General features: G+C 44.8%; 1 protein-coding gene across 1 annotated transcript in view; it reads left to right on the top strand.

The window, feature by feature from the left end:
* The window catches only part of SLC30A5 (solute carrier family 30 member 5), an 88734-nt gene extending 81309 nt beyond the window's left edge, over window positions 1–7425 (top strand). The window contains exon 16 of the mRNA XM_082275262.1: window positions 7060–7425. Within this exon, the coding sequence (XP_082131388.1) occupies window positions 7060–7230 (171 nt within the window). The 3' untranslated portion in view covers window positions 7231–7425. The remainder of the gene's footprint in view (window positions 1–7059) is intronic.
* Window positions 7426–12755: the final 5330 nt, after the last annotated feature.

The raw sequence follows: 12755 nt of genomic DNA, 5'->3' as shown, positions 1-12755 counted from the left end.
TCTCTCCGTCGTGCGTATACCCAGAGTGAATAACTTGGCAGGTGGATTACTTGAGTCATTAGGTGTTGGATCAGGGGGAACGGCCCCTACACCCGGAGGTGTTTCACCTGTTGTATGTCTAGTGGGGGACACCCAATGTTGACTTGTTAGTTTCTCTGCTCAACGAGAAGGTACAGAGGTTTGTAGCTAGGTTTCAGGATCCTCTGGCCGATGCCATAGATGCATTGGTGGCTCCGTGGGGGTCAGTATCGGCTGATCTATGCGTTTCCTCCCTTGAAACTTCTGCCAAGGCTTCTGCTCAGAATAGAGGGGGAAGGGATTCTGGTGGTTCCAGACTGGCCTTGCCGGTCTTGGTATGCAGATCTGGTAAGGTTGGTTGCCCTGTTGCAGGATTAGGGGTCTTTCTGACTCAGTGTTTCCTACACTGTTGAAGGCTAGAAAATCTACATCCAAGGTAGATTTATCATCGTACGTGGAAATCGTACATCTCATGGTGTGAATCGATTAAGGTGCATCCACGTTCCTTTTCAGTGGCTAGAATATTGTTTTTTTTCCAAAGGGGTTGAGCAGCAGTTGGCCTTTGGGTACTATTAAAGGCCAGGTGTCGGCTTTGGCAGTGTTTTTTATCTCAACGCCCTTTAGCTACGAATTCTTTGATTCGCACTTTTATCCAGGGAGTTCGTCATGTGGCTCCTCCGATACTGTCCCCGTTAACTCTGTGGGATCTTAACTTGGTACTCTCTGTCCTTCAAAAACCTCCCTTTGAAAACTTGGTGAGATTCCTCTGCTTACGCTGTCACAGGAGGTAGCCTTTTTGGTGGCCAGAGATTAAGTGGTACTTCGACCTAATCAGTCGTTTCTTCCTAAGGTGGTTTCTGATTTCCATTGAATGAAGACATTGTGCTGCCTTCACTCTGTCCTAAGCCCAAGCATCCCAAGGAAAATTCCTTGCATTTTTTGGCTGTGGTTCGGGCAATTAGGGTTTGCCTGCCGATTACTGAGTCATTCAGGAAATCAGACTCTCCTTTTGTCCTCACAGAAGGACCTCGGAAGGGATTGGCTGCGTCTGCTGTGACCAAATCCAGATGGATCAGGCATATTCACTCAAGGGTCAGGTTCCACCTTTTGCCTGTGAAGGCGCATTATGCTAGGGTGCTGAGTGCCTCTTGGGCCTTTTCGCTAACAGGCATCAGTAATACAAGTTTGCAAGGCAGCAACTTGGTCGTCTGTGCACATGTTCACTAAATTCTACAAGTAGATGTGTTGGCATCCTCGGATGCTTCTTTTGGCCACAAGGTTTTGCAGGCTGCTGTTTAAAAGAGCAATTTCTCTAGCGCTCATCGACAGACGTAGTCCTCGGTGATACACCACCTTCGGGTTATGTTACCTCCGCAGGAGCAGGACTAGACAGGAAATTAAAAAGCTCTGGCCACACCCTAGGGGCAGTCCCAGAGGGTATATCCTCTCTCTCTCTGCCTCAGCAAATCAGTTATTTTCTGTCTAGTTAGGAGTAAGGACCTAGACACCTTGCTGGGATCTTAGGTCCTGGCAAGAATTTTTTCTTAAAGGATTTTTTTTAGACAGCTTTTTTCTCCAGTGTTCCTGTGAGATCTTCAAGCAAGAAAGCTGAACTGGGCGACGGGCTGGATGTTGAGATCCGGTGGTCACCCCAGTTCAGCCTACGAGCGCGTGCAGGCCATAGCTCCGCGCTGGGTCGGCCGCGACAAAGTCCCATTAAAGGACTGTCCACGCGAGTTAAACGTCTCGCCGAAACGCCAAAGACCATGAGTCACGGCGTCCGTATCGGTCGACAGCCCTCCCGCCCCGGTGGAGAGGGGTACTGTCAGGAGTTGGTGCCCGCCTGGTTCCGGTATGGTGAGTAGTATGTTCCCCCTTTTTCCCTGACGGGTTTTGTGGTGAACGCGGGCCCCTCTCTGTATGGTAAGAAAGAGTCCTTTCTATCCTATAACATGTCACAAATCCTCCTACTTTGAGTGTGATTTATGTGTGCAAAAGCCAGGAGGCTTGGCTTGGGAGCTAACAATCTATTGTATACATGTTTTAAAGATGTAATCTGTGGCATTCTGGGAATCTTATGGGTTAAGTATAAGCTACCTACCAGTCAGAAGCCACGGACATGTAGACTGCCTTCCAAATCAGATCTCCAGCTATTAGCAGGCCTCCCGAACGGCCACGCGGTCCGCCAGGGCCGGTACCGCCAACCACACCATATCCCCATGCAGAGAGAGTGTTGTGTGCCCTGCAGCACACCGCTATTCAGTTTAGGCCGCCGCCATTTTTTTTTGCTGGATCGCACGAGCCGCCATTTTGGCGTAGCCTCGTGTCTCCAGCATGGGGGCGGCCATGTTTGAGGTGATCCTACACCTCGTGGAGCTTGGGGGAGGCGCCGGAAGGCGTGCAGAGGGGCGGAGCCGCCTCCTTTCTTCCTGGGCAGCCAGCCAAAAGACTTCCTGTTTGTCAAGACAGCGCTGTAAGCTGTTGCAGTTTAACTCTGAGCATCAAGTGGTGAGCCTGGGGGTCTATCTCTCTCTCGATCGATAGGGATCCCTAAGCAGGTAACACTAAGGGGCTTTCTTGTGGCGCTGGGGGTCAGAAAAAGAAAAAAAAAAAAAAAAAAGTTTTTTTCTTTACTTTTGAATTATATTATCCAGGAAGTAACTGGAGTTATTATGGACCCTGCCACACATATTCCCCCACCTGTTTCCCTCGAGGGGGCCTCGGGACCCGCCGGTGCACAGAGTATAGAGTCATTTACAGCAATTTTGGAGTCTATGGTGGCTCGGGTGGAGGCGGCCTGTCAGGGACGGGGGTCAAGGAAGCGACCCCCGCCTACCCCTATACCATCTGACACCTCTGACTCAGATTCAGAGATGGTCACGGCAGTTGCAGGTTCCTCTGCAAGGGCTGTTATCCCAGGTAAAGCCCCCTCAGACAGTGAGGAGGACGCTTCTTCTCTTGCTATAATTCAGGAAGAAGCATTGGTGGACGCACTAGTTGTGGCAGTGCAAGAAACCTTAAAACTTGAGGCTTTACCGGCAGAGGCAACTGAAACAGAGATTCCCTTTGGGACTAATAAGCCCATCAAGACGGCGAAGGCTTTTCCTGTACCTAAATGTTTTGGTAATCAGATTAAAGGAGAATGGGAGCATTCTAAACGTACCTTTACTATTTCCAAGCGTATTGCTAGACGCTATCCGTTTGAGGAATCCATCATTAAGAAATGGACGGTACCACCAGTCGTGGATCCGCCTATTTCCAGGCTGAATAAAGCCACGGTTATTCCAGTGGAGGACACTTCGTCCTTTAAGGATCCGGTGGATCGAAAGATAGAAGCAGAGTCCCGCACTATTTTTTCTCTGATAGGGTCAGCATTTAGACCAGTAATCGTTATTGGTCTAGTTTCCCAGACACTTACGGAATGGGCGAAAATGGTACGCCAAGATCTTAGGGGAAAAGATATTCCCCAGGAGACATCTGATTTGATGGAACAGATCATACAAGGGCTACGGTTTATCTGTGACGCAGCCTTGGACACTACTCCCCTATTAGGGCATGCATCTAAGTTAGCAGTGATCCTCAGACGTGTGCTGTGGTTAAAATGCTGGTCAGCTGACCTAGGTTCCAAAAAGACCTTGACCAATCTCCCCTTTCAGGGGAATCGTCTATTTGGAGCCAACCTAGATGAAATCATTAAGGATGCCACTGGGGGCAAGAGCACTTTTTTGCCACAGGCTGCAAAAGCTAAGGGACCTCGCAACAAGCGAGGACCTTTCTTTACCGCCCATAAAGGGCGCCCGGCTGGTACTAGCGGGAAAGGCGCCCCCACCCGGTTTCAGGGTGGGGGGACGTTTTCACCGGTATTCAGCCACTACTACCGGTGCGATTCTTCCCTTCCAACATTTAAGTACCACAGGAAGCGGTAGTTACCGTTCCCTGAAAAGATCTTTTCCTTTACCTTTTCCTAAGATTAGTCCCGATACCTCACAGGAATCGGATCTGGTTGATCAGATAGGCCAAGTAGCCTCTAGTCGGGTGACTTCGGTCCCTGAGGTTCAACCAGAAAAGATCACCTTTCCTGATAACTATCAGGTATCTGATAAATGTGTGGTAGCTCTAGGGACGCCTGGTTCAGATCCAATCAGTGCCAGTGGTCCTAGAAATTCTAGGCTGGCCTCCTCAAGCCGGCCTGGCCGACTTGGACATGTTAGTCGCAGACGTTCCGTGGGAACTTCGTCTCAGGGAGTGTCTGTGGTCTCTAGGACCAATTTACCTTCGTGCTTTACAGTCGCTGGTTTTAATGGCCTGGCCATTGAGACCCAAGTACTGAAGGACAGAGGTTTGTCTACTTCAGTCATTCCTACCCTTATTAAAGCAAGGAAAGCGACTTCCAGCAAAGTCTATTATCACACATGGAAGACTTATATTGCGTGGTGCGAATCTTTAGGATTTCCTCCACGTACCTATTCGGTGACTCGAATATTGGCCTTTTTGCAACAAGGGGTTGAGCAGAAGCTAGCCTTGAGCACCATCAAGGGTCAAGTTTCAGCATTAGCAATCTTCTTTCAGAAACCTTTAGCTACCAAATCCTTGGTGCGGAATTTCATCCAGGGGGTGCGGCACCTGGCTCCTCCAGTCCGCGCGCCCTTACCGCCCTGGGATCTTAATTTGGTTTTGTCGGTTCTACAGAAACCTCCCTTTGAAGACATCAGGGAGATTCCCTTGCTTACTCTATCCCAGAAGGTGGCCTTCTTGGTGGCTATTACTTCTGCTCGCAGGGTGTCAGAACTGGCTGCATTATCATGCCAGTCCCCATACCTAGTGATTCATAGGGATAAGGTAGTACTTCATCCTAAGCCATCTTTTCTTCCTAAGGTGGTTTCAGATTTTCATCTGAATGAAGATATTGTACTACCTTCCTTGTGTCCTCAGCCCAAGCATCATCGGGAACATGCGTTGCATTCCTTAGATGTGGTTCGGGCAATCAGGGTATACCTGAAAGCTACGGAATCATTCCGTAAGACGGATTCACTTTTTGTGATCACGGATGGCCCCAGAAAGGGTTTGCCTGCATCTGCCGCGACCATTGCCAAATGGATTAGACAAACGGTGGTACAGGCTTATTCTATTAAGGGTCAGAGTCCTCCGTTCCCTGTTAGAGCGCACTCCACTCGGGCGCTCAGCACTTCCTGGGCCTTTCGCCATCAGGCGTCAGTGGTCCAGGTATGTAAGGCGGCCACCTGGTCGTCGGTACATACCTTTACAAAATTCTATAAAATTGATGTGACGGCATCGGCGGATGCCTCATTTGGCCGCAAGGCTTTGCAGGCCGCAATTTGAGGAGACCGGTGGTCTACCTCGAGGGTTTTTTTTCTGTTTGAAAAAAAAAAAAAAAAAAAATTGTTTTCTCTTTTTTTGGTTGAGTCTCATCATTAAGGATGAGCATTGTAAACTTCTAGTTGGCACCGGTTGGGCCTTCTAGATTGGGATTTGATTTCCATTTTCCCACCCCTCAGTTGTGATACTGCTCTGGGACGTCCCGAAGGTGGTGTATCACCGAGGACTACGTCTGTCGATGAGCGCTAGAGAAAAATGGATTTTTGTAAAATCTTACCGTAAAATCCTTTTCTCTTAGCTCATCGACAGACGTAGTCCCCGCCCCTCTGTTTTGGAGTTGGGTTGGGTTAAATTCTCTAAGCACTGCTTTTTCACATAACTGATTTGCTGAGGCAGAGAGAGAGAGGATATACCCTCTGGGACTGCCCCTAGGGTGTGGCCAGAGCTTTTTAATTTCCTGTCTAGTCCTGCTCCTGCGGAGGTAACATAACCCGAAGGTGGTGTATCACCGAGGACTACGTCTGTCGATGAGCTAAGAGAAAAGGATTTTACGGTAAGATTTTACAAAAATCCATTTTTTTTCTCTTATTGTATGTTGTTTCTAGGTGAGCTCCAGTTGTTCCTGGTTAAGCTCCATGTTACCTGGTTGGCTAAGTTTAGCCTTTGGGGAATTGCGTTCTTTCTCTGCGTTGTTTTCCCACCCCTCGTGCAAATACTCCTTTGGGACGTCCCAATGGTTAAGAATATGGAGCTGCATCTGTCAATGAACGATGGAGAAAAATTGATTTTTGACTTACCGTAAAATCCTTTTTTCTGAAGTTCATTGACAGACGCAGCACCCGCCCCTCTATTTCTGAGTGGGTTGGAGTTTTTTCTGACACTGCTTTCAACAAAACTGAATCCTATAGCAGAGTGAGTGGGTGTATGCCTTCAGGGACTGCCCCATAAGCGTGGTAAAGTTTTTTTTTCCTGCCTAGTGTCCTACTTCTGTAGGGGGCAGTATAACCCAATGGTTAAGAAAATATGGAGCTGCGTCTGTCAATGAACTTCAGAGACAAGGATTTTACGGTAAGTCAAAAATCCAGTTTTTACCTTGGTGCACTGAATGCATTAATGTAAAAAACATTTTTTGGCTTTAATATTACTTTAAGCACAGTTCTGGCAGCAAAAGGAGAGCAGTCTCTTTTCTTCTCAGTAGTGTACTTGCAGAGGACACTGCAGGTGTCACTCCATGGAGCAGGGGTTTGTTGGTAGCTCTACCTACTCAGATTGGGCAATTCTTTCTGCCTTCTATACTAGCCATTACATATACTCCTTATTTCTTTTTGTCTATATTTTAATTTCTTTGATGTTTTGTTTGCATGCTTTTATATATTACTGGGTTATGGTGCCAAAATGTGATTTATCAAAATTCATGAAATAAAGACCTTGGTCTTCCCCAGACACCAGTGAAAACTCTTTCACTTGTGTTTGTGTTGCAGAGGTAGTTCATTGTTTTACTGGTTTATTCCATATTGACTCATAAGTGGGCTTATTTTTATGGGGTAGGATGTTTGTGGTTTTTTTTTTTTTAACTTGAAAATTTTGATATTTGTTGTGCAGCGGCTCACTTCAGGGTTTTGTATTTTTTCCTTCATTTTTACTGTGCGCAGCCTTTATATTGAGTTTTACTATTGCCATAACCTTTGAATGTTTCTATTTTAGGTAACCGCAATACTGAAAGACGCTGGAGTCAATAACCTTACTATCCAAGTGGAGAAAGAGGCCTACTTCCAACATATGTCTGGCCTTAGCACAGGGTTCCAAGAAGTCTTGGTCATGACACAACAGATGGACACCATAAAATATTACAAGGATGGGACGTATATCATGTGACTGGCACCTTTCCACTCAGTATTCTTCCTGTGTTTGTCAAGGGAAACCTTCCGACTTGAACTTCAGTGTACAGAAAAGAAATGTATAAATCTGGATTTTATACTTCACCTCTATTCTTATCTTTATTGAGACTGAATCAAGATGTTTTTATACAATGTTATAAAATGACTTCTGCCATTTAGTTCTTTATGGGGATCTGGAACACAGAGGAGGTACCCTATTTTGTGCTATCAGATATAAATCTTGTTCATGGTCTGAATGGAATAGTAGGATAATAATCGATCATTTATTTTTATTATTTTTTTCTTTATTGCCCCTCCAGAAAGTGAATTTGTTCTAAATTGTGCAAAACAGAAAATATCTTTTTTAAAATAATTGTAATGGATAGGGACATTTTATGTGTTTAAATATTTGAGTCTAATATATGTTGCCTTCTATTACTTCCCTTGATTTGCCTTGATCTTTCCAGTAGGTATTGGTGAATTTTCTTATAAAAAAAATCTTACTGTTGGCATTTAAGGCCTAAACGTACCGTCTACAAAAACTGGGTGAAGAGAAAACTACTCCTGTGAAATCTTAGGCCTCATTCACAGGGGTGCCTGCACTTGTAGTCTGTGAATGGGTCATGTCTTTAAGCAGGTGGAGCCGCCAAGTAATGTGTACAAACAGACCATTCATGTCTATGGAAATGCAGCCACTGTTCGGACACAGTCTCTCCTCCAAACTGTGTTCCAATTGACGTGAATGTGCTGTCTGCACATGATACCTGGCAGTTCCAGCTGTTTAAAGTGGAACTTTACTCTCTCAATCAACTTTGACTATTTTGAATCCTTATGCTGCTAGCATTAGTAATTTTACACCATGTATTCTGTTACCTTCTGGTTTCCATGCCTAGGCAGATTATGTTATACAGCCCAAGAGTCTTCAGGATTTGCGGATGGGTTTTATCATCTAAGAACATCCTCCTGCCTTCTGCCCTTAGCTCAGGCATGATGGATTCAGTGAAGTAAATGCTACATGAATCATCTGCCCTTACTAAAGATTGCTACAGCTACAAATGTTAGCAGGGTGTTTTTCAAAGTGATTTCTCAACAAAATAAAGCATGGAGACATGAATGGATGAGGGGAGTTTGCTTTGAATATAAAAAAATGAATCAAGTAGTGTTTTTAGTTTGTGGTGCCCAGATGCTATGTAGTTCTGCTTTAAAGGCATGGCCCATTTTGTGTACTACCAGTGTAAGCGCTCATGTAAGCATGTGCTGCAAAGTTTATGCTCGGCAAGAAGGCTGCAGAAAGGACTACTCTGCTGCGCGTGGAAGTGGTGTTCTCTCTGTAGAAGTTCAACATGCCTTGCTTCCTGAGCATTGCTAAGCAATCCACAAAGTGCTCTCCCTGCTGATGGCATTGATTTTAGTGTAAAGCAGGCCATAGAAATGTGCACAATTCCCTCATCAACACAGACAGTACTGATAGAATCCCTCCTGAACCGAGCTGAGATTCAAACAGTCTATGGCTGACCTAGTCAGGATCCTGAGTCGGAGGGGGGGGGGGGGGGGTGTCAAGCTGGTTTGTGTGTGGAAGCAATGGTCTCTCTGCAGGGATATGACACATCCTCTGCCGAGTAAGAGCCATACAATCAGCAAAACTTTTGCTCCCTGATGATTAATTGCATAGCTTTAGGTGAGTATGGGGTGCAGTATGTGAGACCACCGCAGAGAGAGCGCTGTTCCCACACATTGCATTGGTTCCTCTGTGCAGCCTGCCAGCCAAACAAAACCTGCAATAGGTGCATAAAGTGGTTTTAAAGCCAAAACCTTTTTACCTTTTATGTATTTCCTATATTAAGGTAAAAAAATGTTTTATAGCTCTCTGTCCTCCCCCTTCCCTGTGTGAAAGAGACGAGAACCAGGGCTATGCATGGCTGCATCTCTTCTCCCCTCTCTTCCTTTTCACACAGGGACTCAGGCTGCTGCTGTCAACTGAATGCAAGTGAGGGGGATGCAGAAGGCGGGGCTAATAGCCGTGTGGGTCTGTGGCCAATGGAAGGAGGCTCCATAGACACACTCGGCTCAGAAGCACGCATACATTGTGTACCCCCATAGCAAGAGGCTGCTATGGGGGTACATAAATAGGAGGAGGAGCGAAAATCACCAGTGGAGAACCCTAGAAGAGGAGGTTTGGGGGGACACCTTGTGCAAAACCATTGCACGGAGCAGGTGACTATAACTTGTTTATTTTTAATTTTTTTAAAAAATCCTTTACCTTTTTAGTAGCACTTTATTTCCAAGCCATAAAAAAGTAAAAGTTTGCAGGGTTCATATTTTGAGCACCCTGATTTTATTTTGTGTTAGGTACAGTTTGGCTTTAAAGTAACTTTGACATTTCATCAGTCTCTTCCAAATATGACTAAAGAGGTGGCATCAGCAGTTCCTAAAATGTTGCTTCTGGGTGCCGCAGTTCTACACCCCTCTGCATCCCACAATGCGTGGAGGGAAGGGTGAAGTATCGTATCCACCTGTTGAAAGTTGTACTTTTATGCAGGAGAAAGGTGTCCACATTGCATTAAATCAACGCAGATTTTTACAAAAGGTGACCAGGGTTTTGACGTCTTCTACAGCTACGTTTTGAAAAAAAAGCCAAAAGTACTTCTCAGCACCTTGTGACTACACCTAGTTTGGAAGGTTTATTGCTCTGACCTCAAAGGATAGCCACTACAAATGTTTAAATACTATTAGCAAATACTGTATATACACTACCTGGTTTCCAATTTATTTTAATACATTTGCCCTCCTTAGGGAGGTCACTTTTCTTCTTGAAATGGTTATTGCTTAGAATTATACCATGTCCACCTGCAGGCAAACAAATTTAAAGCCTGGCTCTAACCAAAGTGTATGGATAGTCATGAGGGAGTTCTGAAGACAGATCCCAATGCTGTTGCTGGCTGCCTTTTAAGGCCCATTTAAACCTCTGGCCTTTGAGACATTTATATGGAACGCCAGGAATGTTTTTTTTTTTTTTTAACATTTACTCAGTACAGCTAATACACCTCTGATGCTGGATATACTAGATCTGGATGGCTGTCGGGGCTGCTAAAAATCTTAGCTTTTTTTTTTGCCAGATACTACTGGCAGCTTCAGGTTTGCTGCTCTGAGTTCCAGCACTTGTACAGTGTAGGATTGTGTTCTTTACTCTCCCCTTTCTTCATCCATCCCCAATGTGTCTGGTATTCTATTCACACAATACAAAGCATTCTGTGATTGGACAAAGGTAGAGGAAGGTTGGATTCATGACCAAACCACCCCTTGTCCAAATCTCAGACTGCCTCTGTATTCTGTGAAAGGAAAACAAGGTGTTTTAGGAATGGATGAGGGAGGCCTGGGAGAATAAACAATACCATCCTTCAAGAATTACTAAAGGCAAAAGTTTTGGATAGTGTGCAGAGAATTTAGAACACCTGGCGGTGTTTTTTGCTGTCTGTGCCCCTGTTAGGGAGATTCACCCCCTCAATTTGTCCTGTTTACCATTATCATTGAAAGTAAAAGAAAATTCCAAGGGGGGGGAAAGCTTCCAATCAGGACACTTGGTTTGGTGACCCAAGGAATTCCCTTAATTTGCAGGGCTTTCCTCTTACTTCCTGTGGAACACAGATAGTGAAAACCCCACCCTTGCTCTATCCAAAAAAGTTTTGCCTATAAAAAGGCAGGGACCCTTAACTGTTAGCAGGCTTTTATAAAAATCCAAGAAGCAATGCTGCTTTTTGAAGCCTTTTTTTTTTTTTTTTGCTTATTTTAATTTTTAGTGGAGTTTCAATTTTTATTTTTTAATTGTAGCACTCCCAATACAATCTGCATTCAACAGATGCCCCCATGGCCTCCACATTAAAACTATATCTTCTAACACTGACCTCAGATGGTACCACATTTCCAAGTGCTGTGGCCTACACCAGGCCAGGTGACTTTCTACTGTCTTGTGTACTGAAGAACTGCGCAGTACTGGGTATGCTTGTTTCCCTTCCATACAGTAAAATGGCCAGCCTGTGTGTCCTATAGGCTTATTATGATCTTCTGTACATTACTCTAAATGCAATACAAACTCAAGAAGAAGCAATTTACATTGTGAATGGGCAAATAAAACAGGTAACTATAGAACAGTACATTAGTAGCATATACCAATGCTGTTTTGTACACTATAATTTTTTATTACATTTTGCAATGATTCTATAAGATGGCCATGCTCAAAACAGATTGGGAACTGTTAAAAAGAAGAAAAAAAAAAAGAAAAAGGGGGGGGTGGTAATGATAATGCACATTAAGTATGCATATTATGGAAAAAACTGCCCTTGCATAATTTGCATGTATGCACTGCATATTTTCACATTATGGCAGACTTACCTGCCAAAGGAACCCCTCCAGTCATTGCTCTATCACCACCACTGACATTATCTTTCCAGGTTTGGCATTTTACCTTTCTTGATTGGCTGGTCTGGGATGATGTAACTCCCACATCCACATGGGAATTATTTCATCCTGGCAGATGTTGGGAGTGCAAGTTCACAGTTCAGTGTACAATTAAACTTTTTTTAATAGGACCTGTCTCCTGAAGTCTAGCTCATTGTACAGTCTTCACAAAGTGAATATAGCATAATTTTGCAGAAAAAGTTGCAACAATGATGTGTAAGGCCAATCTATGTAGATTATGCAATTTTCTTTTCTTCCAGCACAGGTGAAAAGAAATAGAATTGCTGGATTTGCTCATCAACACAGCCAGTGTTAATGGTGGTATCCCTCCCAAAGTGCTATTGTGTTCTGCCAGCGGGTAGTGCGGGGAGCCTTCCCTGTCAACAGAAGCACAATGGTCATTGCCGGTGGTTATAGCCACCGACAGCAATCGCATGCAAAAACCCAGCAGACTTATTGTACTAAAGTTGAGCAATGGATTGACTTCAGTATAACCAGCCTGCCTCTAGATCAGGGATCTCCAAATTACGGCCCTCCAGCTGTTGCGGAACTACACGTCCCATGAGGCATTGTAAAACTCTGACATTCGCAGACATGACTAGGCATGATGGGAATTGTAGTTCCTGAACAACTGGAGGGCCATAGTTTGGGGACCCCTACTCTAGATCAATCAAAGCTGGTCCCTGCTGAAACGGATGAGATTTGATTCATCTAGGGCCGGCTTAGGTGTACCCTTCAGATAAGTTATTTGTACTCCTCAAATTTGTTCTGCTAAATGCCAGCAGCTGGCACTCCTGAAAAGCCTATTTTTACTCCTGTACAGGATAGAAGTTTCTGAAATCTCTGGCAGTGGTCTCCAGACTGCAGCCCTTTGCTTGCTTTTATCTGTCCCATGGAACATTATCGCCCCCCCATGTTTGGTGACATAGTTCCTACCACTGACACCAACAATGGGGCACTATGCCTCCCACTAACACTAATGATTACGCACTATTCCTCCTGCTGACACCAAGGACGGGGCACTATTAAATCTCCCCCCCCCCCCATAACAATCATGGAGCATTGTTT

Source organism: Pelophylax lessonae (genome assembly GCF_965119305.1).
Source record: "Pelophylax lessonae genome assembly, chromosome: 1".
Taxonomy (NCBI): domain Eukaryota; kingdom Metazoa; phylum Chordata; class Amphibia; order Anura; family Ranidae; genus Pelophylax; species Pelophylax lessonae.
The sequence above is the reverse complement of the archived record's forward strand: the minus strand, read 5'-3'. Positions and strand labels throughout refer to the sequence as shown.